The sequence below is a fragment of the Patagioenas fasciata genome, chromosome 16 (assembly GCF_037038585.1).
Source record: "Patagioenas fasciata isolate bPatFas1 chromosome 16, bPatFas1.hap1, whole genome shotgun sequence".
In the NCBI taxonomy this organism is placed as follows: Eukaryota; Metazoa; Chordata; class Aves; order Columbiformes; family Columbidae; genus Patagioenas; species Patagioenas fasciata.
In genome coordinates, this window is record NC_092535.1 from 11,096,949 (window position 1) to 11,124,768 (window position 27,820).

A 27,820-nucleotide genomic window follows, 5' to 3' on the forward strand; every position below is an offset into this window, starting at 1 on the left:
GGTAGGAAGACAACGGAGTTCCCAACGAGAGGCTGGAAAGCAGTCAAAACAGCTGCCGAGGCGGCTTTTGCCGGGAGCTGCCTTTCTAAATGCTGCTTGAACTGCTTCAGATAATTTATGCTCTTGAAATTTCAGTCAGTGAAAACTAGAGGTCTCAGATATTTCAGCACTGACAGCCAGTTGTGCCTTACCTTGGTCTTTCCAGCAGCCAACAGTGTCTATTAGAAGGTAACAGGCTTTGGATCAGAGAGTTATGGTGGAGGCAGCATCACCTGAGACCTGTCACAGCTTGACTCAGACTATTGTGGAGACACCTGTTAGTGCTGGATCAGTGCCTGGTGCTCAGTGGATAATAGTCTCTTACAAAGGCAGAGCGATAGGTGAAAATCACATTGTATCCCTTCTGGTACTACCTGTTCTCTGGGGTTTTTTAAAGTATTTTTATTTTTTCTTTTTTCTAGCTGAGCTTGTCAAATGTTATGGTAACATAGATGCTCTCTGACTCCGCAGCTTCGGAAGGGGGGTAGAAGTGGGAGGAGAGAGAAAAACTGTCCTTAAAAGCAAGAGATTGAATTGTAAGTAGAATAAAGGGATATAATATCCAGATACTCACACTAGAGCTCTTGAACAGCCAGCAGATAATCCTATTACTGGGACACAGCTCGAGTGAAAACACTCCAGTCCAAATTCAGCCCCGATAGAACCAGAAGCAGCAAATTCCTGCCTACAGTCTGGATGATGGTCCCTCACGCTGCCACGTTCACCTCTGCCCGGCTCAGGGATGGGCACGCAAATGACAGGAGGCAGATTGTCCCACCCTTGACCTGGCTCTTGGGGATGCTGTAGAGCTTCAGGTGCTCCCCAGGGACCGGTGGCAGCTCTGAGCTGCCGACCCTGCTGCTGCCTGTGCTCTGGAGCCTGCTCAAGTAGTGCTTGATCTGATTTGAGGGTTTCAGTCTTCAAGGACGATAGGCTGCTCTTTTGGAGCCAGAAAGAAATGCTTTTGCAGCATGAGTAGCACCCAGCACGAGATCAGACTCTCGCTGCTCTTCATCCTGAGAGCTTAGGCTTGTTCAGAGATACAGGCATGATTCTGGGGATAAGAATGTCAAGCTGGGCTTTCTTGTATCTGCAAAATAAAGATGTATTTGCATTCCAGCCTATTTATTGAATTAGAAAAACAGTATAACTCATTTTCCTACCTTCTTTAATGTTTAGTGTTTTCTACTCACACCTTGTAGTATCTTTCATCTCAGGCCTTAGCTTTACATTGTCCTGTAGTCACCATTGAATGCTCCTTCACCTCCCTCTAGGTGAGGGTGCTGGCCCTGCAGCTGGGAGGCTCCCACAGACTCTCCATGGAATTAGGCAGGAATTACCGCAGGCTTCCTACGACGAGGGGTTCTTTTTTAAAAAGGGAGGTGAGTTTGCAGATGATAGCAGAGTAACGCTCAGGTTTCTTGTTCCCAGCTTTGCAAGGATCCCTCTGACCTGAATGATGTGGTTTGGATTTCAGTCTTCCTTTGCCATCCACCTCTCTCCAAAGAGCCATGCCAGCACCTTCATGGGACCAGGAGGAGAACAGAACATGCTGCCAAAGGCCACGGTGCCTCCTTCAGTGATGCTGGAGCATTATGGACCTCCTGGAGCTGCTCTGCAGTGATGGTCAGCTGAGGGATGCTCCAAGCTCTTTGAGGTCAATGGAAAGGTTTAAGTGACCTTGGTGGGTACAGATCCAGCCCCAACTCACTAATGCTCAACAAGAACAAACCACCTGCTTGTTCCTGTAGGTAAGTGCAAGTCTCACTCACCAAATAATTAACCTGGCCACGTAAGAGAAGAACATGCACAATAAACTGCTGAAGCTTAATAGCAGGCCTGACATTTGAGCCAACAATTAATGAGCTCCCAGTCTAGAGCGAGCCCCTCCTTTGTCACTGGAGGTTTGTCTTCAGATTATTTGGCCTTTCAGCAGAAGCCCATGGATTCCCCCAGTGACCGTAACGCGCTGAATAACAGTGCGGGTTTTACACGCGCTCCCACACAAGGGAGGAAAAGCACTGCAGGCTCCTATATAAATCAATTTTTCATGTCAAAGCCCTAGAACAATGAGTCTTCAGCACGCATATATAAATAATTAGTGCGGTTATAAGTTGGCTGGTTTCTTTTTAATTGACTGTATGTATGTATCTACCGACTTTGAAAACGACGCCAAACTTTCTCGCTCAATCAAAGGAGCTGACTTTCCCTCTTGCAATTGTTTCCATGTGGCGAGGAGTTTATTGACAGGCTTTCCCTGAGTTCCAGAAGGAAAAGGCTCCCCTCTTGTGGCTGCAAAGGAAAATCACATTTTCTGTGCTGTCTTCTCCACTTAGTTGTAGAAAAATAAAAGGTATACAATTGCGGGCATCTTGCCTTGGTACCAGCGCACGGAGCTTTGCCATCCTGGTGCGCCATGGCAATGTTCTACCTGTCTCCTCAACAGCTGCCGACTCTGCTTTGGGGTAAAGGGAAATATCTGAGTGGAACTGATTTAACGTATTTAAACCAAAACGAAAAGTAATGATCTATATCATCAGTCAGAAACAGGAGATTTAAAGAACTGATTTAGAGCGGTTTAGCATTTATACTTGTAAAATACTTTCTTAGTAAATGTTGATTTTTATGTGTTGGGTTTATTTTGCTCGGTAAAGCCTGCTCTTGGAGAGAAGAGCTTATAGATAAATGTTTAAACTGTTCTGTAACTCAGTGGGCGGTCACTCAGATTACCAGGTTTTCTATTTTTATTATGTTAGTAATGCTGAAAAACATATTATTTACAGGATGGCTGATCTCATTTCTAGTTGGTGCGAAACTGCTTTTGAATAAAACCTGAAATTTAATTTAAAAATCACAAAAGCAGCAGCTTAAAATAATTAGTTAAAAGCTGTCTTTAAATACTTCAGATGCATCAGAAAGAAAAGCAGTAAGTTTACCCAGGCATGCTGGGCAATTAAAATGAACGTGTTCATGAACAAAGGGAAGTTTGTCTCAAAGTCAGTGAACTGGAGCTCTTGTTTCTTGTCGATGTTTCTGCCCAAGTCTTGGGGCTAACGGGTCTCAGCCTGTTATATACTCTATTTTTTAAGGAAATCTGTATTTTATCTATTGTAGAGACACTTAAATTCCAGGAAATAATTTAATCTTGGGATTTGAACTGAACCTACAAGAAAACAGTAAAAGTTTTGGATTCAAGGCTGCACTCTTGGATGACCTCAAAAACAAATATAGAAAAATGTAGCTCAGGAAAAAGGCAGCCTGAAACTAGAACAGTTGTTAATACAAATATAATAGAACAGATTTAGATTTTAGTTTTTACTCTGGTACTATTTTTATGCTATAAATAAGCTAAAATGGGAAGTCTTTTATGTAATGAAAATCCAAATATAAACAGTTCCTTTTTGATTTCTAAAGCAGAGTTTTCTCTTGAGGAGGACCTATGATTTTAAAATTTACTGTATCTGTATTATTATTAATTATTATTATTATTATTGTAATGCGTTCTCTTTAAAATGACATGTATTTGGCCCAATACTTTGGCACATATAGTAGAACTGTTCATTTTTAATTATTAGTCTGTGGCACATTTTCCCTGCGTTGAGTACATCTATTCAAAAAGACCCAAAAAGGAGATGGAAAGGGAATTGATCTCAGAGCAGAGGAAGTCGCAGCACTTGTGTGAATGTCATTTCTTGTATCTGATGAGAATATGGGTTGCTCTGGTTTCGTGTCCTGTCTTTGGCAACGTTCTGCCCGGTACCATTTTCTTTCTCTGCTGTCTTTCTGGAGCCGGGGCACCTCCACAGGGCAACTGAGTGTTCTTGTTCATTTACAAAACAGAAAAGATCTGAAGCTTTGGGAGCTGGAGATATCCCCAAATGTATACGATGTAATTAGTGGGCATGCATTATGGATGTCCTTAGCTACGCAGAGGGCTTCTCAGGAGATGCAGCTATAATCACACTGTAGTCAGCTATTTATTCTTCCCTCTGATAAACACCACCATTCCAGAGAAGGCGATTTCATCTTGCTGCCTTTGGAGTCTCAGCCTGATCCGAGCAAACTCTCCTGGAGGGGTGAAGGACACCCGGGGGATCTGCCTGTGCCATTTGCACTCACCACGGAGAGCTGGAAGGTTCCTGTGTTAATCCCTTGCCATCCAGATTAAGACCTTTTCACATCCTTTGCAGATTTTTATGTTTTGGTTTTTTTTTTCAACAAAACAACTTGCAGAGTTCTGTGATCTCCGCTGAAAGCAGCAAACAGCATCCTTTGGTGATGTGAGAGGTCAGAATCAGAGCCAGGCTCTCTCCTTGCTCTGTGCAGGGAAGAGCTCCTGTACAGAGCACCCTTGCAGAGCAGATCCCTTCCCACCCATTCCTGCTGCTCAGCATCTGCTTCAAAAGCAATTTTGGAGTGTATAAGCTGATGTATTTAAACCTTCCACCTTGGAAGTTTGGTCTATACTGTTTCTGTAAGTTACTGGATTCTGAAGAGACTTCCAGACAGTTAAAATGCAAGGATGCAGGCGGTGATAGCAGCTGAGGCCTCAGCATGAGCCGTGTGTTCACAAAAACCTGAGCAGGAGCTGGGTCAACACACACCAAAGTGCCTGTGACTTCAGTTGAACTGCTGTCTTGGAGGGCAAGGATGCCCAAGCTTGGCATGGTTTGTGGAGTTCAGCTTTGAATTTGCTTCTTAATGCTTTGCAAAGAGTGAAAACTGTGTGCACTTGCTATCTCATTATTGCGCATAAGGTAACTAGGGTTCCTCTGGGTGAAATGAGCTTCAGAAATGCATTCTGCTTTTCTGCTTTACATTTAAGCAATGATAATTTATGAATCTAATTAGGCTCTGGTTTGCAAGAATGATGAATATTCACATTCTAAATAGCTGAGAAATATTAAAAATGTATGACAGCTTTATTTGTTCCAGCTCTGGGGATTATGGGTGAACATTTCTCTCAATTTGCTGAGTTTTCTCAATGTCATCCCAGTGCTGAGGCAGAGAAAGGGGGTTCAGCCTGATGCAGGGCTGCACCTGCCAGGCAGACCTGGGTGCAAACGCAGCCAACGTGCCCCTTCCAAACCCAGCAGCGATAGAGTTGTGGGGTTTAGAGTCTTTTTAGAGTCTCTGTGACAACTGGTTTCATTGCCCTAGCTAACATCCAAGTCATTTTCTAGTTTGTGTAGTTTTAGAAACTGGATTTCTCGTAAGTGAAGTTAAGGATAATGTTTTCTTAGTAACTTCCCCTATTTCTTATCTTACTGGTAACTTTGGAATTTGCGTATTTGAGCTGGAAGGATTTGGTGAGTCCTTTTGCATTTCAATTTTAATAGTACACCTTTTGCTCTGCACTCCTCTGCCGTAACGAAAGCAGATGATCAGCAGGCTTGCTGCCCTTAATAAGGTGTTTAATTTACAAATTCAAAGTTGTCTATAGAGCTTTGTATTTTAGGGAAAGAATTTTAGGGAAAGAAGCCACTACCTTCCAAAAAATAGGGGAAAAAAATAAATCTGTAACTCTGAAAACTGCAGGTTTTGGAAGATAAATGACAATGCAAGTTTATGGAACTTTTTGGATTAAACCAAAGGCCAGCTCCATTAAACCAAATGGAGCATTCCTAATCTGACATGTTGACAAGGACACCCCTGCCTATTCCAAGAGGGAGTTTCAAATGAATCCAGATTTATCTTCTGTTCCCAACAGGGGCTGGGTTGGCTCCAGAGGAAGTTATCCAGGCCAAAAATAAACAAGACACACATGAAGCAGTTTGTGCCACCAGGAAACCTTCCAGGGAATATGCGGAGAGGAGAAGGAAAGCCAGCAGAATCACGGCCTGAGATGTCTTTCCTCTCTCCTCATTATGTCCTATCTCTGTTTCTTCAGAGAATGTAAATCAAAGTTTTTTCCCCGTGAGACCCCTCATATACACTTTCCTCATCCTTGCTTCCCCAAGAAGCTCCATGTGCTGCTTCTTCCCAACAGGCAACTCCTCCCTTTGCTGCAGTTGCGAGGCAGCAGCCATGGGGATGCTCAGTGCTGAAGCGCTGGTCCTGCATCTGTTAACGTTCACACTCGGTTATTGACTTCTGCAAGATCCGGCTGGAGCCGAACAGCCATGCTTTTCCCGGGAGTTCGTGTATGTAATTTGATTTATGTAATTCTAAAAAGCAAATTTAGCCTTTTCCAACTGCTTTTACTGTGGCAGACACATAGTCACAGTAATTGCAAATATCAGGACAAACACCTTTTGCGTTTAGATTTTGTCAAACTGGGACCAACCTTTTAATTTGCTGAGCCCCCAGGAGAGCTGTCCTGGTGGCACACATTGCTCACCGCACCGTGTCAGACCAGAGGCTGACGTGGGCTTTATAATTTGCTGGAGCAGAGTCACTAAATTACATTCTGCTATGAGATCTATAACCCCGTGAGACACAGAACAGCTCCTTAACACAACAGCCTTCTAAGAGGCGTGAGCTTGAATACCGTTACAGAGGACGAAGCTTCCCAGTGTTAGATAGAATATTAGAAGTCCTACCTCATGAAACATTATAGACTGCATTTTCAAAGGAAATCCCGAGTCCGTGCCCATAATAATAGTGTGTTCAGAAGTTCCTACCAAAGAAGAAGTCTGTATAGCTACATGTACACAGGTATCAGTGCCCGTGGGAAGGAAAGCTGTGGAGCGTCTGCTTTACAAACGCAGCTCCAGGGTTCCAGGAGCGCATGCTGTACACATGCGGGATGGAGACAGCTATAAACTCTTTGGCAGTGAGGGCCAGAGTATGAAATACGAGTCTCAGAAGGTTCTTTTATAGCCTGAACTGTAGATTTTGCAGCAGTGTTCTGTTAGCTATATTTTGGAAATCAGAAATCTCTTCCAGAGATGTGTGTTGCCCTCCATCTAGTATTAACATTTACATTTTTTGTGTGACTCTCTCATCATCAAAATAACAGCAGTCCTGTTTGTCTGTGAATTGTGCCATTTACCATCCCCAGTGTTTACTGGATGATAATGGCTGTATTCTTGTAGATTTTGATAGTTGAAGGAAATATGCTAACAGAATTAAATATGAAAAATAGATTACGGTTGTCGCTTGCAGCAGTGAAAACTTTTGCATATTGCATATTGCTACAGTATAGAAAATGGTTCCAGTGCTGCACAGAAAACATATGTGATGATCAATAATTGCATGTGTATATTCACCACAGAGTCACATTGATTTTAATAGCAGTTGCACACAGCCAAGGGAGAATTTTTATCAGACATATACATATACTAAAATGGATATATTTATACATCTATAGACACAGATAAATGTGTGTGCATATATGTGTAAAACCACACAAGCTCACTGTTTCTTGGGCTTTTCCTTTCGCTATAGTGTTTAGAAAGATTTTATCTGATACTACAATATATTTGCCACAAGTAACAGGTTTGTTTGTTGTTGGTTGGGTTTTTTTGGGGGGGGCGGGTGGGAGGGGAGGTGGTATTGTAGGCACCAGAAAGGTACTAGGTAGCTACATTTTGAGATTCAAGCAGATGCAAAAGTCTGAGGCCAGACAGACCAAGATTTTAGCTTGAGAAAGGTAAAATACATAACTGGATCACTCCAGCAGTTCTAGTGCGATTATTTTGCTCTTGTTTGTCTGTAAGGTGTCTTTCAACTTGCTCTCAGTCTTGGCAAGGAGCTCACAATTGAGGCTTTGGCTTTCCTTCCAAAGAGGAATATTTAGGCCAATATGGACACTTGAATCTCTCAGTCCTCATAGCAACTGATAAAATGATGGGCAAGTTCCATTAAATGATACTGCAGAGTTTTGTTTTTAAAATTACTTAGAACTAGGTCATGCATGTGGGACTCAGGCTGGGTATCTGAGGCGGGGAGTGAGGAGCCTGGGTGAGCTACCTGCTGGCTTGGGGACGGGGTGACACCACCCCGACATGCACTGTCCACAGCCGGGGTTTACAGACTGTTTCTGGCTTTGGCCAGCAACACATCAGCCTCTCCTGGGGGGATGATGACTCAGAGGGGTGTCTGAATCATCGGGGCTTCCCCTGGGTGAGGCAGAACTCGGCACAGCGCCCTGCCGCGTGTCCGGACGGGATGCACGGGGAAGGAGCTTCTGGCTCCATAGACCTGCAGCACCGGAGCCATCTCCTCCTGAAGGACCTTACACCTGCAGAGCACTCACAGGTGAGAAATAGGATTGAGGTGCCACGTGGCATTCCTATGACTTTTGTTTTGTTGTGTATTTGCTTTCAGGGTCTGTTTTCAGTTCACCAGGGCTACAAACTGTGGCAGCTTCCCTGTGAAGTCGGCAGTAATGTGAAAACAGAAATAAGCGGTAAGTGGCTGTTACAAACTACACTGGCCCCCTGGTATTTTCGGCTGTTTTCCACCCACCCTTGAAAATAGTTTCTGGCCCAAAATGGAACTGTGAACTGTACCACATGCTCTAAATGAAGTGCTAATTAAATACTTCTACTTAATGTAGACAATGTTTCTTTGAAATGACTGATAATGTATCACAGATGTCATGAATTCCCTTAGAAAAAGATGAAGGGAGCAACATAGACGTTGTGTCCATCTCTAGAAGGTAGGGATGTAACCAGGGTGGTTATGACTGATGAGACCTGATGCTGAAATAGCACTCTGATCAAAATTCACACACACGTTCCCTTACAGTGACTGTAGCATCAGGAATACTGCAGGTGCTTCCAGCTGGATCCACACTTTGACACCTGGGAGGTAAATGGTGGAGCCACAGGGCTTGACAGATATCCGAAGTCTAAAAGAAAACAAGTAAGAACTAACAGATGATAGAATGGTTTGGGTTGGAAAGGACCTTAAAGATCACCCAGTTCCAACACACCTGCCATGGTCAGGGACACCTTCCACTAGGCCAGGTTGCTAAAAGCCCTGTTCAACCTGGCCTTGAAGACTTCAAGAAATTGGGCATCCACAGCTTCTCTGGGCAACCTGTTCCAGTGCCTCACCACCCTCACAGTGAAGAATTCCTTCCTTATAGCTTATCTAAATCTACTCTCTTTGAGTTTAAAGCCATTACCCCTTTTCCTATCACCACATGTCCTTGTAAAAGGTCCCTCTCCCAGATTTTGTAGAAAAGGGCCTAAATCTCTCTGGGGGGAGGCCTCAGACATGCTAGAGGAGCTGGCAAGTGGTTTCTGGCCCAGGCTGTTCCAATGCAGGACAGAGCTTCATAGCAAAGGAACTGAAAGGCTTTGGGTGCTAAGGTCCCTTCTGGCAATGGGAGAAAGGCTCAAAATCCAGCTCCAGAGTAGCTGGAAGGTTCTGCTGAAGTTATTACCATTGGAGTGATATCTTTAGGTTTCAGGATCAGCAGCCATCAAACTCAGAAGAGCCAGATCACCCAGTTTTTGAGATATGCTTATGCTGTTAATGGACCATATGTTAAAGTCCGTTTCCAGGCCCAGACTTGCCCATGAGCAGCTTGCTTTCACGCAGGCTCTGGCACAGGCTCACGTCCAGCTCTAGCTCTGTCTTGAGGAAAGAATCTGAGCAAAATGGGTGTCTTTGTACAGACCCAGGCTCTCATCAGCGCAGCCTGGGTGGATCAGACAAAAACAGGGCTGTGTGTATGGGGCTTCAGTTTTCCAGCATGAATCCCAAACCTGGATTGAAGCCCTTTGTGTGCATACCAGACGCAAATGACCACCAGGCCAGTCGCTAGCCAAAGGGACAGAAACTTGCATGTCACAGAGCTTGTCCCCATGGGCCTGTGCTCATCACACAGAGGCAGGCTCTGAGATTAAGTTCTCTTGGGTCATCTTTTGAGGAAGGAGATTTTTTTTGCATAATCCGCGTGACTAGAAATCCAAGCAGTCCTTTCTGTGTCAGTTTAAACCCTTGGTTATCTGAGGGGCTACCTATGAGACGCTGGCACTCTGTCTGAGCTCAGGATTCAGGGGTGGGTCAGAGAGAGGTACCCCCCGTGTGCAGTGGGGCAGGGAAGGGAGATTTGGAGTATTTCAGCTACAAGGGTCTGAATACAACCCCACACAAACCAAGTGAACATGATGGAAAGAATAAGCTAGGAAATCCAGGGTTTGTGCAGTAATGGTTACTTACAGGGCTGGGAGAGACCTCTGATGTTGCAGTGTCAGGATGAGGAGAAGGAGCCTGATCAGGCAGAGATTCCAGCTGGGAGAGGAAGGAGTGTGAGCTAGGACTCCTGGCTTTTAATTAGTTAGTGCTAATGGGCCTTGTTAGTGGCTTGCCTACTGATAAACCAGCTGGCTCTTCCAAATGGATGGCACCACCCTATTTTGTTGAGATCAAATAACCGAAGTGTATTAGCACAGGTGAAACAGTATTCATGCAGGACTTCCAGGCCCACAGAAGGACATTGCACTAGTGCCTGCATTTTGGGGTATTAGTGATTATGAGTGATTATAATCTTGTATTAACACTGGATATTTGTAGATTTGTAAGTGCAAATTGGAGAAGGAGCTCAGCACTGAAGAGTTAACAGGTCAAGATAATACTAATAATAATGATGATTTTTTTTTAAAGGTCCATTTCTTTCTGTTTTCTTTATGACACATTTGCTTTGAACTGCAGCCAGCCCTGACCCAGCAGTTCCTCCTCACTGCACTCACAGAGCTTTTCTCCTCGGGACTGTGTCTGCAGGTCTCCCCCACAGAAATGAACCTGGGTATTCGTAGGTCCCTAACTGCAAATTGAACTCCCTCGCTTTTTCCTTTGAAGACTGCAGGCTTGTAAAGGTCTGAACCTGGTTTAGCAACTGTTATTGTTATTAAAAGAGCGAAGCCAGCATGTTTCCTTGCTGATGGAAGGATGGTTGTGGACCATAACACACTGTGTTTCTGCCTGCAGTGCCCAAAGTCTGCGAGCAAAATGGAGGTGAAGGATACAGAGAAAGATGTCTGGTCACCTTCAATCCCAGCCCCCTCCGGACGCTGTCCCTGGCCTGTGCCCACCTCAGCAGCATCTCCACAACAGGAAGAGACATTTCAGCCTTCTCCATGTCTGCTTCCATCTTCTCGTTCCCAGGTACCATGTGGGGAAAGCTGAGTCCTTGTGCCATTGACAGAAGCCAGTAGAACGTATGGTCACCTTGGCACCCCAATGCCAAGACAAACCAACCTCAGACAGCCCCACACCTGGGGCACAGAGAGCAAATTTGCAGGAAATCTGGGGATCTGGTTGGTTTCCAAACAAGAGACTTGCACGGTGCCTGGTGGCTCTATGTGAAGAATTAAGGATACAGTCACTGTAATCAATTTTTTTGGAGTATAAAAATGCATTTATTATTCACCTCTTGTGATCAGGAAGGAAGTTTCAAGGTGGGATTTGAGCGTGCAGAGGGGTCAGAGTCACTTTGGTAGCTGCCCCAGTGCGAGCCCACAGGAGCTGGTACTCTGCGCAGATATTCCAGGAGATACCAGAGTCAAAAGCAGAGAAAAATCTTCATTTTTAAAGTCATACAGTGATTAATTAGTGCTATCTTTGTTCTTTTGCTGGGGCTGATAACTGTGATGGCTGAACAATATGGAGATAGCTTCAAAGAGTTTCTTTATAATAAGAAATGCGCAGCATCTTGCTGTGTGAAGAGTGTGAAGGCTGTTCCTATGAAAATTCAAAGAATATTTCCACATTTCTTTCAATATGGTTATGCAAAGTTGCAAGTGCTTTTTGGGGTTGGATGCTCTCTTGGGAGAAAAAGGAGGTAGGAATCCAATATGATGAAGAAATGAGAAAAAGGGGGAAGAGAAAGCAGATGGCTGAGTGGAGAGCTTTCCTTAATACAGTATTGCACATTGAGGATGTGAATTCAATTGCCTGTTGCTATTTTTTGTGACCACATAAAATTCAAAGTACTTTGGTATTTAAATAGTTATAGATTCAGAGATGAGTCATGGAGCAGAGCTGATATTTTATCCGTGGCCATGTTGGTGAATGGTTTTCTAATGCAAGAATCTTATTTCCACTCTCTCTGCTTTAGTGGTATTTCTGTTCTCAGATTATTTTGTTGTAGATAAATTGGACAAAATGAGGAAAACTAATGCTTCAGGGGCTATATGTTATTACAGATTTAATTATTTTCTTTTAAAAACCACACAGCTATGCAGTATTGCAGAAACATTCCAAGTTCTCACTCTCCAGAGAGAATTAATCAAGAAAGGCAGAGTTACCTTCTGGCTCTGCTTCCGTAGGAAACTTTGAGGGGAATTTTTGCTGCTGTTGGTGAGCAGGTCTCTGAGTCAAGTCTCATTTTGTGCATCTTTTTGCCAAGAGGCGGTGTGTCATCGGGGTGATAGGCACCGCAGGCATCCTGCACAAGGGAGGGAGAGTTTGGGTGTGCAGGAGAGAATCCTGCAAAGTTCAATTCTGCATGTGGAAATGGATTAGATTTTCAATTTTTCAAGTTTAATTCTCTTAGGATTTCTGGGTATGGCAAGCTAGAATTGGCTGAGTTTTGTACAACAAATAGGATCCTTCACATGAAATTTATTTTGATACAAAATGTTCTCTCTTGCCTTGAAGGGTAACCAGCTACTCAAGCAGCTCCTCCACCCCTCAAATGATTTGTAATGGTGCAGGGGTAGGTTTCTCTTCCCCTGGAAGCAGAGTTAAGTTTGAGAGAAGACATGCTGGTCCCAAGGAAAGTATTGCTGCTGTCAGAGTCAGGGACCCCAAACAGAGGCTGCTTTTGCAAGATGCATGTTGAGGATTGTTAGTGCTGGAGAGGGGACTGACTCATCACATCATCAATTCTGCTCCTCTGCCAGTACAACACAAAACATCTTTTATCATCAGTCTTCCTTCTTTATTTCTTTTTTAAAGGAGTTTAAAACCGCTCAGTGTTTTTGTCTTCCCCTTTCCCAGCCTGGTGCTGTTCTCTGGTGGGTGGTTGCAGGCTGGGCTGGTGGAGCATCATCAGGGAAAAGGCAGAGGATGAATTTCTTGGCTTATTCTTTCACTCTTCACACCGAGTTGCACACATACCCCTTAGCTGTAAGAAAATGAAGCTTTCCCATCTGAGTCCTTTTTTTCTATCATTTTTGCTTGCCTTAATCCCTCCTTTCTCTTGTGGAGAGCACTGTTTATCTTAATGGGGACAGCAAGAACACTCTGGCCGCATAATTGCCACGAAGGCTACGGCGTGGTCCAGACGGTACCAGTTTACACTGATACTTTTCCGGAGCGTGCCAACAACGAGCCGCTGCTCCGAGAGCTGAAGTTGCCGCTTTTTTTCAGTTCACATCTGCATTTGATTTTCAATCAAGCCTCGGTTGGTGAAAAGCCAACTCATCTACAGTGCTTAGGGATTTTTTGTTTGTTTTTAAGGGGCTGATTTGAGCCAAGTTTAGTACCACAGAACTAGTTTTTAATAGACTTTTTTTTTTTCCCCCCTGAATTGTAAGTACTTTTGGATACAGACTATTTCAAATGGATCTTATGGGGAAATTGTTATTCACCGTTATTTCTTTGTATTAGTACTTTGTGTATGATTGTTCTGAAGGGCCAAGACTTTTGCAGGTCCTCGAGGTGTCTGGGTGCTGCAGGGAGACGGGTCCCTCGAGCCCTGTGCTCCGGAGCCAGGGAATCAGAAAGGTTCAACTTTGGTGAGAACTAGGGGAGGAATTTCCACAGGTTTTGCACAGGTTTGGGCTCATGTCACATCTTCTCCCATTTGCTGCCATTGTGGCAGATAAAGAATTGGTTTAGTGTTGAAGATACATGGAAAGTCATTGTTTAATCAGAAACTTCAAAGGAACTGGAAAAGGATCCATCTGTGATTCAACCATCTTAAGCTTTGGGTACCAAAAATAGGAAAAGGTCTTGGATCACAGAGTTTTCACTTCTTTATGGCATTTTTTCTGTGAATTACAGTAAAAGAAAGCACTGACCTGTGACTAACACAGTCTACAGAAGGACTTCTTGTATAACTTGCCGTGTTTTATTTATCCAAGGCTCAACTTGATACATAACACACTTCTAATAGAAGTTGAACATACAGTTACTGTTGAAAGGTGCTGAATGAATAACACTCTGAAACTACAATTTCCTTTTAATATGAGGAAAAAGGGTTAGGGGCATTGGCTGGGTGAGAGAGAGGGCAAATCAATTATACTGAGAAAGAAAAAATATGAAAGCAACTAATACAACGCAGCAGTAGCACTGTGAACAATTAGCATTCCCATCTCGATGCTTTGTACCTGCATTTAAATCTGTGCTAGCGCAAAACCAGTGTAAAAATCTCCCTCTGTCAGCTTGTTTGTATATTATACCCTTTGTGACCATACCAGCGTGTCACCGACAGCCTAAGACACTTTGTGGGCTCCCAGAATCTGTATCGCTGAGATCTCTGAGCCTGTGCAAACTTTTCCCTAGGATTAATCTGACTTTTCAGCCTGTAGAGTTTTACTCGTTTTTGGAGAGATTGTTCTATGCATATTTTCTATAGCTGGTGATTTTTCAGCTCAATACTGTAGGCTTCCGCAATGAAAATCCATGAGTTGCATCCCTCCTCTGCTAGCAGGCGTGTTGTGTTTGCTGCAATAGTTTTGGCTTGTTGGAGAACTGGTTTAAGTAGCTGAAAATACTAAATGACTGCGTGGTCATAGGGCAAAGTGCAATCTTCATCTATTCATCAGTCCACGCTTTTTTCTGCTAAATGGCAAAAGCTTGAAAGGTCCCTTAATAGTGGATAGCCCAGAGCTAAAATCTATTATTCTTTTCTGGTTAGTTTTCTTTTAGCCAGCAAACATATTAACTACAATCTCTTTATGGAAAAACTGCTAATTTCTTACCTACCCTAATTTTTTGGGTCAGTCCCAGTAGGTGTGTGTTTAAAAATATGTACCAGTTGGAGGCTGAGTGTGTGGCTGTGGTGTTTTTGGTTATCCGGCAGCTGATGGCAATAGCAGCCTGGTTTGTGCAGGGTATCACATACCGAGGGGAGCTGGATGTGCTGGTTGATGCTACTGTTGTCCCCTTTTGGGGACCTTTTTAGGGAGATTGGTTAGCTTGATCTGCTCTCTGCGATGCATGTGGTGCCACCTATGGCTGGCTTCCCTGTGTCACCTACAAACCTTATTCTTGATGTGGTTTGTGCTCATGTCCACTATATTGCCTGCATATCTGACCTCGGCACCAATGTGGGATGAGCAATTTTAGGTTTTCAATGGAAATGTCTTTCCTTCCTCCATGCTTGGCCTTCAGAATTTTTTTATTCTATTTTTTATTTTTTTTTTAATTTGAGGAAGGAAGGAAAAGCGTTGAACTTCTGTTTACCTCATTTTGTTTGAACAGAGCCCTGTGTGTTAACCCTCCTCTGCACAATGAGACTCTGTACAGTGAAAATTGGCTAAGTGGGTCCTTATTCAGCGTCATTCATCACCATGGCACAGCCTCGTGCATACATGGCAGATTTACATCAGTGAAACTGAGGAAGAAAAATAAAAGACCCACGATCTGAAGGAAGGGCTGGCGTTATTTATGAAGCGCCAGTAAAATGCTGAGGACTAGATGAAGATCTAATCAGCCCCAGTCTGCAAGGGTGCTGGTGGCAGGGTGAGACACCACCAGCCGCTGCAATGAGAAGGACAATGCGTTAGGTAACTTGGGGTCCCTTAAAGGCATGTTGTGGTGAGCATTTTGTACACTTGACTCTCTCCTTTAGAAGATGAGGAATGTGTACCAGAAGTTTAAGGGTGAGTACAGACAGTAAAATGAGTTAAAGGAAATAGTGTTCCCTCTCCACTTACTTGAAGCCTGAGGACCTTCACCAGGCCAGGAAGCCACAGTGATGGTTTCAGATCCCAATTTGCTCGTTTCGTCCAAGCAAAATAAACACCAACAAATATCAGAGGGGACACAGAGATGGATGGGGAATGTGCTGCTTGGAATCAGCAAATCATCTTCCTCGTGGGGCTCCAATATCTACCTTCCCTCTTGTTTCTCTGCTGTATTTCAGCAGCTCTGGAGCTGTTACCCAGGAGCCCAAATTCACAAGCCAGGCTCAGGCCAAGTTCATCAGGAGCATTGTTCGGATGCCGCTGGGCAGGGTGCGCAGAGTCAGCTGGCACACGCTGCTCATTCACAAATTCTCAGCTTTTTCATAGCGATGGCAATACGTGCTCAGCAGCCAATTGCCAGGCCGTGAGGAAGCGTTCTCCACTCCCTGGATCCTGGTGGTTTTTGTTAAAGGACAAATTGCATCTCTTGGCACCGGTTGAGATGAGAGTTGTTCTGGTTTCCGAGGCGTTGCTTTTTGGTGAGTGTCTGCAGCTGCTGCGCTCCCCTGCACTCAGGGCGCTGACTCATGCTTTTTGCCATCACAATAAGTCTGTTTTCATAAACAAAATTAAGTGCACTGTGTTTATTCATTAGGGAGATTTGAAGTCTCTCAGCAACCAAGAAATATGCTTTGTGGGATGAACTCTCCCCTCCCTCTTTCCCCCTTTTCTCTTTTAACAGCGAAGTGAAAGAAAAGGTTTGGGAAAACCCTGGCCCGACGCTATCAGTGAACGGATTCTGTGCTGATGTGCAACATCGCAAACAGAGACAGTATTGACTATTCAGAGAGGTTTTGTACGTCTCAGAGACTCAGTGCTCTGGAGAGGAATATTTAAAATTGCACAAAGATGAACAGGAAAAATGTGACTGCTTAATGATCTAGGATTTAAGCAACGCTGCAGGTAAGCACAGAGCAGGTGGGGGGTTCCAGCTGGACAGCCAGAGAGAGCAGCTCGTCTGGCATGTGGAGGGCTCCGTAGCAGTGGCTCTTTTCTGGATGGTTTTGGGCAGGGCTGGTCCTGGCCATGGGCAAAGCCAAGCAAGGCAAGTTGCCTGATGCCCCAGAGCTCTGATGGCAGAGCCGGCTCGGCTGCTGTTCTCTCTGTCGTGTCATCTCACCCCCAGTCTTCTCCTTCCCATAGTGGGAACACAGCTGGAACCAGCCCCCAGCCTAAGTGGGACAAAATTTGATGTCCCTGGAGTGCTGATAGGTTTTGAGCTGGGTCTACAGCAGGGTAGGCCTCCCTGCTGCCATCTCGGATTACTATTGTATTGGTGACATCGATGTTTCTTCATTAAGGACCAGACTAATGCCCACAATATAATTTGAGAGAAAAGAAAAATCTTCAAGTGGTTAAGCCTGAAATCAAATCAGTCAATATACAGGGAGTGTAGTCCCAGGCTCTAAACCAGCAAGATCTGGGATCGAACATTAATCATTGAAACCATGTTATTACAGGGTGGAAAATATTCCTTGAATTTCCACTCAAAACAACTATCCAGTGACTTCTTTATTAGTATGCAAATTTTGTACCTGTTGGAAAGGAAATAAATGTGGAATTTGCTGTCTTTGCAGCAAAAGTAGAAAGTATTTGGTCCATTCTTGAAATCCCACTTCTACCACATACCATAAATGAAGTGAATACCTTTCACTTGTAGTTTAGAGGGATCCATAAATCCGAAAGGAGGGACAGCAGAATAACAGGGTGGCGTTTCTCCTTCCGGAGAACCAGATGCCCCATGCCAACAGCAACAACGTCCACGTGAATTGCAGTTTCCGTGCCAGCCCGTCCTATGGGACCCGAGTGCGATGGTTGCTGGTCAGCGCGTGGAGCCAGCACCCAACCTTCCCCAGGGCTCGCTCCTCAGAGCGAGATGCTGGAAGCCACCTCAGACTTCAGGAATTTGGGGAAAGAGGAGCAGGGATATTGACCTGGGCTCAGACTTCTGATAGCTGGATCCTGTCCACAGTTGTCATCGCGGTTGCTGGAGCTGGGGCGTTGGGTGAGTCCCTTCCCTGTGCCTCAGTTTTGCCATCTGTACAAACAAGGTTATAGTATTTCCTTGAGAAATTTGTGCTGTGTGGGTGAAAAAACACTGGATAAAACCAAGGAATTTTGTAATTTTAAAATGTTTAAAATTTTGGAATGTTTTGATTTCTGTGCACTTGACAGCATATGCAGAGGGTCTTCTGGTTTATGTTCCCACATGGAAAACTGGATGCACTGATAGGTGTAGGAGTTCATTGGCTAGAAAACCACCATGTCTTCTAAAGCATAACCAGGTGGACTGTCCTGCTAAATAGTCACAAGCACGTGACTGTGCATAATTCTTCAAAGGAGACATCTTGACCTGCAGCCATTCACTCACTGGTGAGTCTACAATTACTATTTCAGTACTCTTCTCTTTTTGTTGCTCTTGAATTCCCTCACCACCAAAAAATGCTCTGGATAAAGTGATGGCTGGGCTGAATGGATGAGTCTAACTTTCAGCTCCTGCCAGGTCAGCCTCTGACTCTGCTTATGAAACACCTGACAGGTTAATCTCGTTCAGAAGTGAATTTACCTTTTCATCACCTCCAGCCGGTTCTGTTCCTCAGTCCCTCCTGAGAGATGGAGCCTGCGAGCCACCCTTGGGTGCTGCTCCTTGCACTTCTGCCCTGTGGGAATGGGGGTCTCAGTGGGGTGGTGTCCTGGTTTTGTTAAAAACAAGTTTCTCTTTTAGTGAATTTGCCTGTCAGCTAAAGCCTTCTTATTAAATGCATGCTCCTGAAAGTTAGATACTTGCTTTGGTAGACATAGTGGTGGTATGTGAGGTCATTGATAAGGATGGATGGACATCTTGCGAGAGGGGCAACAAGAAACAGGTGACCAAAAACTGACCAACTACGTATTACATCCCATTCACGTGATGCTTTGTATAAAAGTGGAATATCACAAGGATCTTGTCCCTTTTCCTTATGGCCGACATGAGGAGAGGACCTTGTGAGTTGTCCCTGCGAACTGAGGCCCAGTGACAGACTGAATCCAGCTCCGGTTGGCTGCAGAGTCCAGTCCAGGACTTTGGGTGCCGGCCCTGCAGTTTGATTTTGTCTATTATTTTCTCTATTTTTATTGGTAGCATTAGTAAAACGTTTTTAATTTTTTCAACTCTCTTCTCTCTGTCCTTCTTTCTGTCCCTGTCCTGAGTGGGAAGGGGGGAGATAGAGGGGCTAAAGGCGAAGAAGGGCCACAGTTTAATTGTCACCTCTCAAACCTTGACAGATTGTGTTCCATGGGGGCCGTTGGGAGGGTCTCCATGGAGTGGTGTCCCATGGGGGCCGTGGGAGGGTTGCAGGATCCGTGCTCAGCGCTGAGCATGCCTTCCCTGCAGATGGCAGTGACATTCTGTGCTGCAGCAAACCCTTCACTGTATTTCCCCAGACTTTGTTTTTTCTTGCTAAGGGAAAAAAGAACCAAACACCAACCCTCTGTGCAGCCTAAAGAGCACATTTTATACAGACTTTGCTTTGGCCCCAGCCTACAGCCTAGAGGGAGCAGTGCTGTTTTAAGGCAAAGTATTACATAGCCCATTCTCATATAAAAGCCTAGAAAATGTAAGATATGTGGGCATGATTCGATTACATTTATTCCTTCTGTTTATTTTTTATGTTTATATAGTCTTTTTAAAGGTAAATGACGCCAGTATGGTTTCTTGCAAGAGAATCCTGATTTATAGACCTGTTTGAGTTTAGAATTGGGAGAAAAATAAAAAAGCAAGGAAAGAAAGACACTCCTGTGCTAATGGCAGACTGAACTAGCCACAGGAGATCCAAACTCAAAAAAGAAATGTCTCTGCCCCCTTTTCCTTTAGTGAAGCTTAACATGAAAAAGCTTAAAAATTAAACATCTGTTGGGCTTAGATTTCAGTGGCTTGCTCCTGCTGATATAATCAGGCATCTGAGAAGGGTTTCCTGACCCTGCTCATCTTTCATAAGGTTAAGTGAAGACTCCATGAAAAATTTACTCAGGCCAACTTGAGCCTCAGGACTATTCGTCTCACCAGTGATCTTGCCTCATTAAGTATTTGAGATAGTAAGAGTGTGCAGAGGGAGCAGGTCAAAGCTGAGTCCTCACTCTCCCTCTGAGGAAAAATAACCTCCTAGTCAATGGTGCTTGACTTTGACTGAACCGTAGCCAGTGACATGGAAAGTCCATAGGGTCCCATCCCTGTCATGCTCTCGTGCTCTTCCCAGCACAGTGCAGACAGTGTGGCCAATCTGTCACCCTTGGGGTGGCCCAGTGACTGTGCTGGTCTTGAGGTCCTTGTACAGCACCTGAGCAGATTGCTGTGCTGGAGACATGAGAAATGCCTATGCTGGGAAGCTACTTTATTATAAATCAGCCTGGAAAGTTTGGGGAATTAGCATTAACACTCCACAGCTCTCCCAGTAAGTAAAAGACTCTAACAAGGCCTCATTTCCCATGGATGTTTTTCTTATGCTGGAAACCCTTTAATTTTACTTTAGGTGGGGAAAGTCTGCTGGTAGTTGCAGTAAACCTGTAACACATGTTCATCCTTCCTGCACACGCTCCCAGAGAATGGTTGAAAACTCCGTCCAGCTCCTTCACCTGCCATGCAGCACATGCGGCCATCACCACTGACTGCGCGTCCTTCCCCAACCAGGTTGTACTTTTTCAGCTAGAAGCAGGTATGTACTCTGGTATTTAAAGGGCAGAGTTAAAGCAAGTGGCTTCAGATGTAGCATAGATTAGGCCAAACGTTGCATTATGCCGTGGTTTCTTACTGCTGGGCACTATCCAGAGCCCAAGGAACAGCCTTACCCTTAGAGCAGTTAATACTGCCTAGAAATGACTTCTTCAGTTGCGGACACTCCCACAGTTGGTCAAGGAAGGTTTGTGATGCTTTTAGCTTGTTTTCTGAAGGAAACAAGGCTGGAATGATGAACATTGGCTGCTTCCTCCCCATAGCCCAGCCTGAAAGTCCATTTCATCCAAAATCCCTGCGTGGCGTGAGCTTTCGTAGATTCATAGACTGCAATGCTCAAAAAATTACATCATTTTACTATTGATATTTCTCGCTGAGAGGTAGATAGAGATCATGTATATTTTACTTGCCTGCCTTCCTTACTCTGGCCTGCCTCTGTGCACTCCTGCTTGATTACAGCTGCAGTTTTGGTTCTACCTTCTGCCTTTGTGCTGCGGTCACCTCTAGTGCCTGCATTTGGCCAATTCATGTGCAGTGCAGCTCCTGCAGCTTCTCCCACCTCCCCCTACCCCGAGCTTTGAGGTTCCTCACAACCTCAGCAACTTTGCTGTGCCCGCCGCCTTGCCCTTTGGTTTAGCAGGAGCTCAGATCCTGTGCTGCAGCCTTCCCTGCCCTAAATAAAAATAATTCAAGGCCCTGATAGGTGAGAGAAATGTTCTGAGCTGAGCAGGGGCAGGGAAGATGGGGACGGTGGTGGGTGGGAGCTCATCTCTCCTGCGAAGATCTCTTAGCAGCAGCCCGTTGAATGAGGCCACCTGAGCAAGCCACTGATGATGTAGTTAGAAAATAATCTGGTCTGAAGCTGAAAGGCAGCTTCTTAAATTGAATAAATTACAGTGTGGTTTGGGTTTTTTTTTGTTTTTAAGCTTGTAAATCACGTAGTTACACAATGGAGCAAGTAAGTTCTCATACAAAACCCAGATGTTCATTAGACACATTAATTTTTCTTCCTTGCTGCTACCGTGAAAAGTAAACCTGGGAGAAGAGTCAGCTGTGTTGAAGGGGTAGAAAGGAGTGAGCTAAGTCTACAAAATTCAGGAAATTTCCCGTTAAGACTAAAAGTCTGGGGTACTATTGTAATCTTTTAATTTGGACCCAAGATCTAAATTAAAGCCAGACTATCAGGTCAGGTGCTCAAGTCCTCAGCCATGGAATTTCCAGGTTAAGTTACTTAAATTTTCCTGTTGCTGGATAAAGCTAAAATCCTGTGTGCCATATATTTGCTCATCATAAAATGTTCTCTCCCAGCCAGTAACAGCTTCTTTGTTGGCGAAGCCTGTCTGGTTTATGAGCTTCTCGGCCTTTGTACGGTGTACTGGGAGTTAAGAACTTCCACATGGCGCTTGCTCTGAGGCTTTTGTGAATTAGCAAAGCAAAGCGCTTGCTCTGCGTCCAACAAATGCATCAAGTATGGTTTGAATTCCCTCTTCTTAAACGCAAAGGATAATATTGATTTTTGTTAAGGTAAATGTCTTTAATTGTACACTGTATAAATGTGACTCACTGAGACATAATGGGCTCTGGGCATTCGTCCAGCACCACAGTATGAAAACATATCTTTTAGTGTCTTCAGGAGAGAAATGCAGAATTAAGCTTTAAATGAACAAAAATTAAATGCAGTACATCCCCAGTCTCTAAAAAGCCTATGCTGCCGCAGCCGGGCATTTACACAGGGGGTAATTAATGTGAAAACTGTGGAGTACCTGTTGGTGAGGCGTGTTTAGTGCTTTTTATTGGGATGGTGCTGGCAGGAACAGAAAATTAAATGAGGGGGAATAGGCAATAAGAGAAAATGAAGAAGTTCATGTAATTGTCACTGCATGAATCAATCTGTCCCATCTACAGAACCTGAATGGGATCTTGATGCAAAGGGGTACTGGGCATCCCATTCACAAAGATGTGCTCCGTGCTCAGAAATCCTTGTGCTCATCCCAGCTTTGAGTATTTAGGAGGGTGATGAGGACAAGACTCACCCACTTGATATTAGTTTAGCAAAGATGACAAAGGTATATAAGAATAGACCAAACACTCATGAAGCAGCTGTTAACCTTTCATTTATTGCTAAACTACCATAGTACAGGCAATATATAAAAATATTTTACAGATAGCAAAAAAAAATCATTACATTGGAGGTTAACAATGTTGTTGTAGGAATGTGAATGATATAAACCCCTTTCCAATTTTTAAAGTTAGGCTTTTGAACAAACAATTTGATTAAAAAGACATCTGTTGGGATGATTTGTGTGACAATTGCTCACTCGTGTAGCTATAGACGTACAGGGTATGGCTTCAGCAAGGAGGCTGGGACTTCAGGGAGCGGGATCACTTCGTAATTACACACACACACAAATAGGTAAGTCCCAATTAGGCCACCATTATTAAGACCGAGGCTGTACCTCAATTCTCTGCTCCCAGGTCTCACCGCTTGTGTTGCAGTGAGGTACCGATCAGCATCAGGAAAATGATGGCAGTTTAATCCTGGAATAAGCAATTATTGCAACAACACATCTGTGGATTTCTGGGCTATTGCAAACACATCACTCATTATTCATCTTTATCACTCTGGCGTTCTAGAAGTTTCTACCCAGTTTTGCTATTTTGTGAGAGTTATCGGAAAGAAACGCAAAATACTAACTTTTCCCCAGATGACCACTCATTTGCAGCCTATATGATATTTTACAGCACCAGCACCTTCATTTGAAATGTATTACAATAAAGGTACCAATTTATTTATTTTTTAGACCCCAGGAACAATGAAAATGGCTAAACAAACCTCAAATGGACCATAGGTACTGATGGTTAAACAAATTGCTCTCAGCTCTCACCCACTGCGGTTATAAAGTAGCAGACACTAAAAAAGACAGATGTCAATCTCATGTCAAGCATTCAAAAAAAGGTGGATTATTCATTCTGAACTGAGATGAATAAAGAATTAAAACCTTGATGGCAGATAGGTACCTTACATTTACAGGTAAGAAATCATTGCGATGTAAATGATAAGGAAAACAGTTGATTTCTGGAGAATTTGCAATTCGCTCAGTCTAAACCCAACGTTCCTATTGCTCAGGAACACGAAATATAAATAGCAAACCACTCAGAATTGCAGACAAACTGGAACATCAGATGATTTTTAAAGCATTGCAAAATTTATGATGATCTGAATCAATTTAAGGTTTGAAATTAAAAGAGTAATTTTCTTGAATCCCATCTGGCAGATAATTGTTCCTTATTAAGTAGCAATTTGGAAAGAAATGCAGGGGAAAAAGTCAGATTGAAATATTTAGAAACACATTTGTGAAGTGTTTAAAGCTGTCTTTGAAGTCTTTGGAAAAATTATCAACTACATCTTTTTTTTTCTTGGACAATAACAGTTCAACAACAATTGCATAGAAAATTAATACCCTCAGAAAATGAAAATTGATCCTTTATAAATACTACCCTTAATCCAAAAGGTGTTGCATATTTGGTCAGACAAAAAGCATAGCCACTTTTTTTGTAAAGATATGGATTACAAAATATACTTTAAAAACATGCTAGCTAATTTGAGAACTGTTTTAGATATGTTATTAAGCAGCAGCATTTTATACAATAGAGAATAACATAGTGCTGGGTTTGGAAATATTCTACATTCAGAAAATGCCGTATTCCTACAAGAAGAATGGAAGTGATACATATTTACATGGATACAAATAAAGCAAGTGCAAAACCCATGGCTCTTCTACATTCTTTCTACCAATAAGAACACATACATTAGACACTTTCATTCCGTCGCTGTTGTTCAGATCCTACATTTTGCTCATTCTCATGGAGAAAAACAAAAACGAGACTTCATACTTCCTTGCAAGTATCTTCACGAGCAATGACTCTCCTGGCAAACTGTATTTCCAACACTCACAACTGCCAAAACAAAATCATCCTGCTATCTGTCTGCTCCCATTCCACTCTCAGACTGTTTACGTATCATGAATGATGATTTTATTCTACATATATGTATATTTGATGCAGAAGTTTATTGAAGCTCATCCTGTATTTGCAGCCAAAGCGTGGATGGAAAAAAAATGGAAGTTTAAAAAAAAAATTGCACACACACACACAAAAAAAACCCGAGATGAACTTTGAGTTCCAACCAACCCCATGTGCTTCGCGTGGTATAACTTTGATGGAAAATGCATTAGAGTTGTTCACCCTGTAGACAATATATTTGGAGGCCTTTGGTACAATGGCAGGAAGGCACTGTGGTGAAACATTCAGACAACTGAGGAAAGACAGAATTTCCTCATGTGCAAATATGGCTATCTTCCAGATAAAGTGAGAACAAATTACTCACCAAATGGTATTAACTCTTCCAAGGTTAAGCTAAATGCTTCTACAGCAAGCAAGATGTGTTAAGTAGAAAAAAAAATATTAATACTGGAAAAACACTGCTCAGCAAGAACAGGAAATAATTTAGTACTGTATATTTTTAAGTTCTTCAGCCTAGCTATATAATTTTAACATATCGCTTTTCTTTTTAAAAAGAAACAACAACGCGCAACGCTATGTCTGAGGATACCCCCTTTCTCTGGTAATAAATATAAAGTTGGTTAAAGCTGTATTATTTAACTAACAGTTGCATGTAAAAGCAGACAGAGAAGCACAGCCTGAGCTTGTGTAGCTGTAAATAAAACCACTAAAATGTAGTCTATATTATATACATCTTATGAACCCTCGATCCAGTAGCTGGTTTCAGGAGCCCGTGTACGTCCGGCTGACTGGAGCCACTAACAGGATCGTGACCCAAGTTTGTGATGGGGGGTGGGATGGTTACATATAATAATACGTATATAATATAGCCACATATAGCTAAACACGTGTGGTTATATTATATAAATATATGTATATGCACCTACACAAACACACATACAGATTAATAACTATGCATTAAAAATGAGGAAGCAATACAGCTATTGCAAACACAAGTAAAGCACTTGTAAAACAGTTAAAAAAAAAAAAAAAATATATATATATATTCCTCTCCCCCTCGCTATAGCAAAGTGTCCAAAGGACCAGGGAAGAGCAGTGGAAATCTCAGTGCTCAGTGAAAGAGCACGTGTTTCATGGGTTCATCCTGCAAAGCCGCTTTGATGGAAGATGCAGGAGCTCAGGGCTTTGCCTACCTGGGTCCCTTTGGTCGCTGAAAAGCCTTTCCGATGAGTCCACACTTTTCTTGTCTGCTATACTCATTTATGCCTTATAGTAAAAAGGGGAGAAAGATGCTGAAAGGATCAATGGGGGACAGTGGCAAGAAAAGAACAATAAACCTCGGTGCGCATTGCGAACACGCACGCTGCAGTGGCTCCTTGCAGAAGGTCGCTGGTGGGGCTGGGGAGCAGTGATCTGACTTGGAGCTCAGCTGCTCATCTGCACACAGAGGACGATTGACAAGCAGTTGCTACGGACAATCACCAAATAAGAGCAAGATTTTTTTAGATTACATCAGTGCGCCTACAGATTTGCAAAGAAGTTCATGGTCATCTTTTGATATTCTATTTAAAATCCAGCAAGAAAAAAGTTTCTGTCAGTTATTTGGGGATTTTTTTTTGTTTGTTTGTTTTCTGTGAACGGGTTTATGCAGCTGCTCTGCTTTATTCGTATATCCTAATTCCTGCTGTGAGCGTGTGGATGCATTGACATTCAGCAAAGTTGACTGTGAACCGCCCGAGAACAGGACGGATTCACTGTGTGGTCTAGACTAGAGCTCAGGCTCTGCACTCTCCAAAATGTCAGTGTTTCTCACTTACAAAACCAGGAAAGATTACTACATATTTCCTACAATACTACGGCTATCTTTTACTGTACATTGATTATCCACTCATAATGCCTTTTTAATCACACCATGGTAGCAGTAACCAAAATGTTATAAACTTGCTAGCTGTACAACTGCAGATGGCAGCGGTTATCTCTTATCACGATAAGCCTGGTCGGTACAGTATATTCTAACACATGAAGCAAAACATAACAAACACGCATGAATATGTAACCTTTCCAGAAATCGCTGGTAGCTTTGCAAAGCTAAAGAGACAAGGTGACTATAAGTAAGTGTATACTTTTGCTGGAACATATGGTTTCTGTCAGATGCAATTATTTTCCTCTGTCGCTTGCATGGTTAAATGTTAGAGCTGCTAAATGAGATAAGTTATGAGCCAATAGCAGGTTCTATATGAAAAGAAACAGCAACAATTTCAAAGAGAGAAAATATCTAAGATGTGTTCATACACTGACTAAACATTAATAAGGATCGACCATAAAAAAAAAATCTTTGGATTTACTCTGACTTCTATATATTAATATCTGTATTACCTGGGTTTATTTTCCCTTGGGACAGGTGCTACAACTGCTGAATTGCTCTTTTCACTGGTTCTCTGTGAGCATCCTTCTCCTTCAAATTCCTTTCCAGTCTGACAAGAAAAATGAAGAAAACTCCTGGATTCAGCTGACATCTACTGTTTGAAATACTGATCACAGTGCTCAGAGGCAGAATAGATGGCTTTTGGTCCCAGGTCGGATAAAGGCCGAGCAAGCTTGGGTTGCCTCAGTTTCCTACAACAATAAAACTTCTCAAAAAGGCTTTGAGACCTGGAGGGCATCATTGTAAGTGAACCGCAAAATGTCGTTATTCTTTTATGGAATATATTACTCTTTCTTCCCCCGTTTCCCACCCCACCCAAATAAGCGCTAATATATAACCTCCCTTGCTTTGTGCGGTGTTCAGGAGTGACATCTCACTTCTCCCTTATTACTAAGATGGATCGATACATAGACAGATATTTTGCAGCAGGCTTGAAGAGTTTCCTCAGACAAATGCTCTGTTATATGAGAACAATACGATCTTCGGACGAAAGGAAGGGTGTCCTTCTCGATGTTTACAGAGAGAGGTGGCGAGTTGCTTAGTCAAGGCTGTCAGCTTGATGCCAATACATTGTTCCTTGCATTGAACTGGTGCCTTGAGATGAACAGTTAAGGAAGCAGGAGGTTGCAGGGGCACTGGAAGGATCTAAGAGGTCAGTTATGGAAGGATTTGGTAAAAGTTGTCTCACAAATCTCTTCTTCTATGTCTGGTTTCTGGCAGGGAGTCCAGAAAATTCCTTCCTGATAATTTCGTTAACTGTGAAATAAAAGAGGAAGAAATGTTAGAGCACTTTCAAAATCACGAGAAGTA

General features: G+C 43.2%; 1 protein-coding gene and 1 long non-coding RNA gene across 5 annotated transcripts in view; one reads left to right on the forward strand and one right to left on the reverse strand.

The window, feature by feature from the left end:
* The first annotated feature begins 1,471 nt into the window (after positions 1-1,471).
* Positions 1,472-27,065, forward strand: LOC139829188 (uncharacterized). Its single transcript, XR_011741545.1, has 5 exons — positions 1,472-1,790; positions 8,311-8,392; positions 10,927-11,103; positions 20,363-20,545; positions 26,987-27,065. It is a non-coding gene; the product is annotated as an uncharacterized lncRNA (long non-coding RNA).
* Positions 22,660-27,820, reverse strand: part of NFATC2 (nuclear factor of activated T cells 2) — a 93,000-nt gene continuing 87,839 nt past the window's right edge. For all 4 annotated transcript variants that reach the window (XM_071815515.1, XM_071815516.1, XM_065850138.2 and 1 more), the window contains one exon: positions 22,660-27,766. In XM_071815515.1, coding sequence (XP_071671616.1) covers positions 27,711-27,766 — 56 coding nt within the window. In that variant the 3' untranslated portion in view covers positions 22,660-27,710. The remainder of the gene's footprint in view (positions 27,767-27,820) is intronic.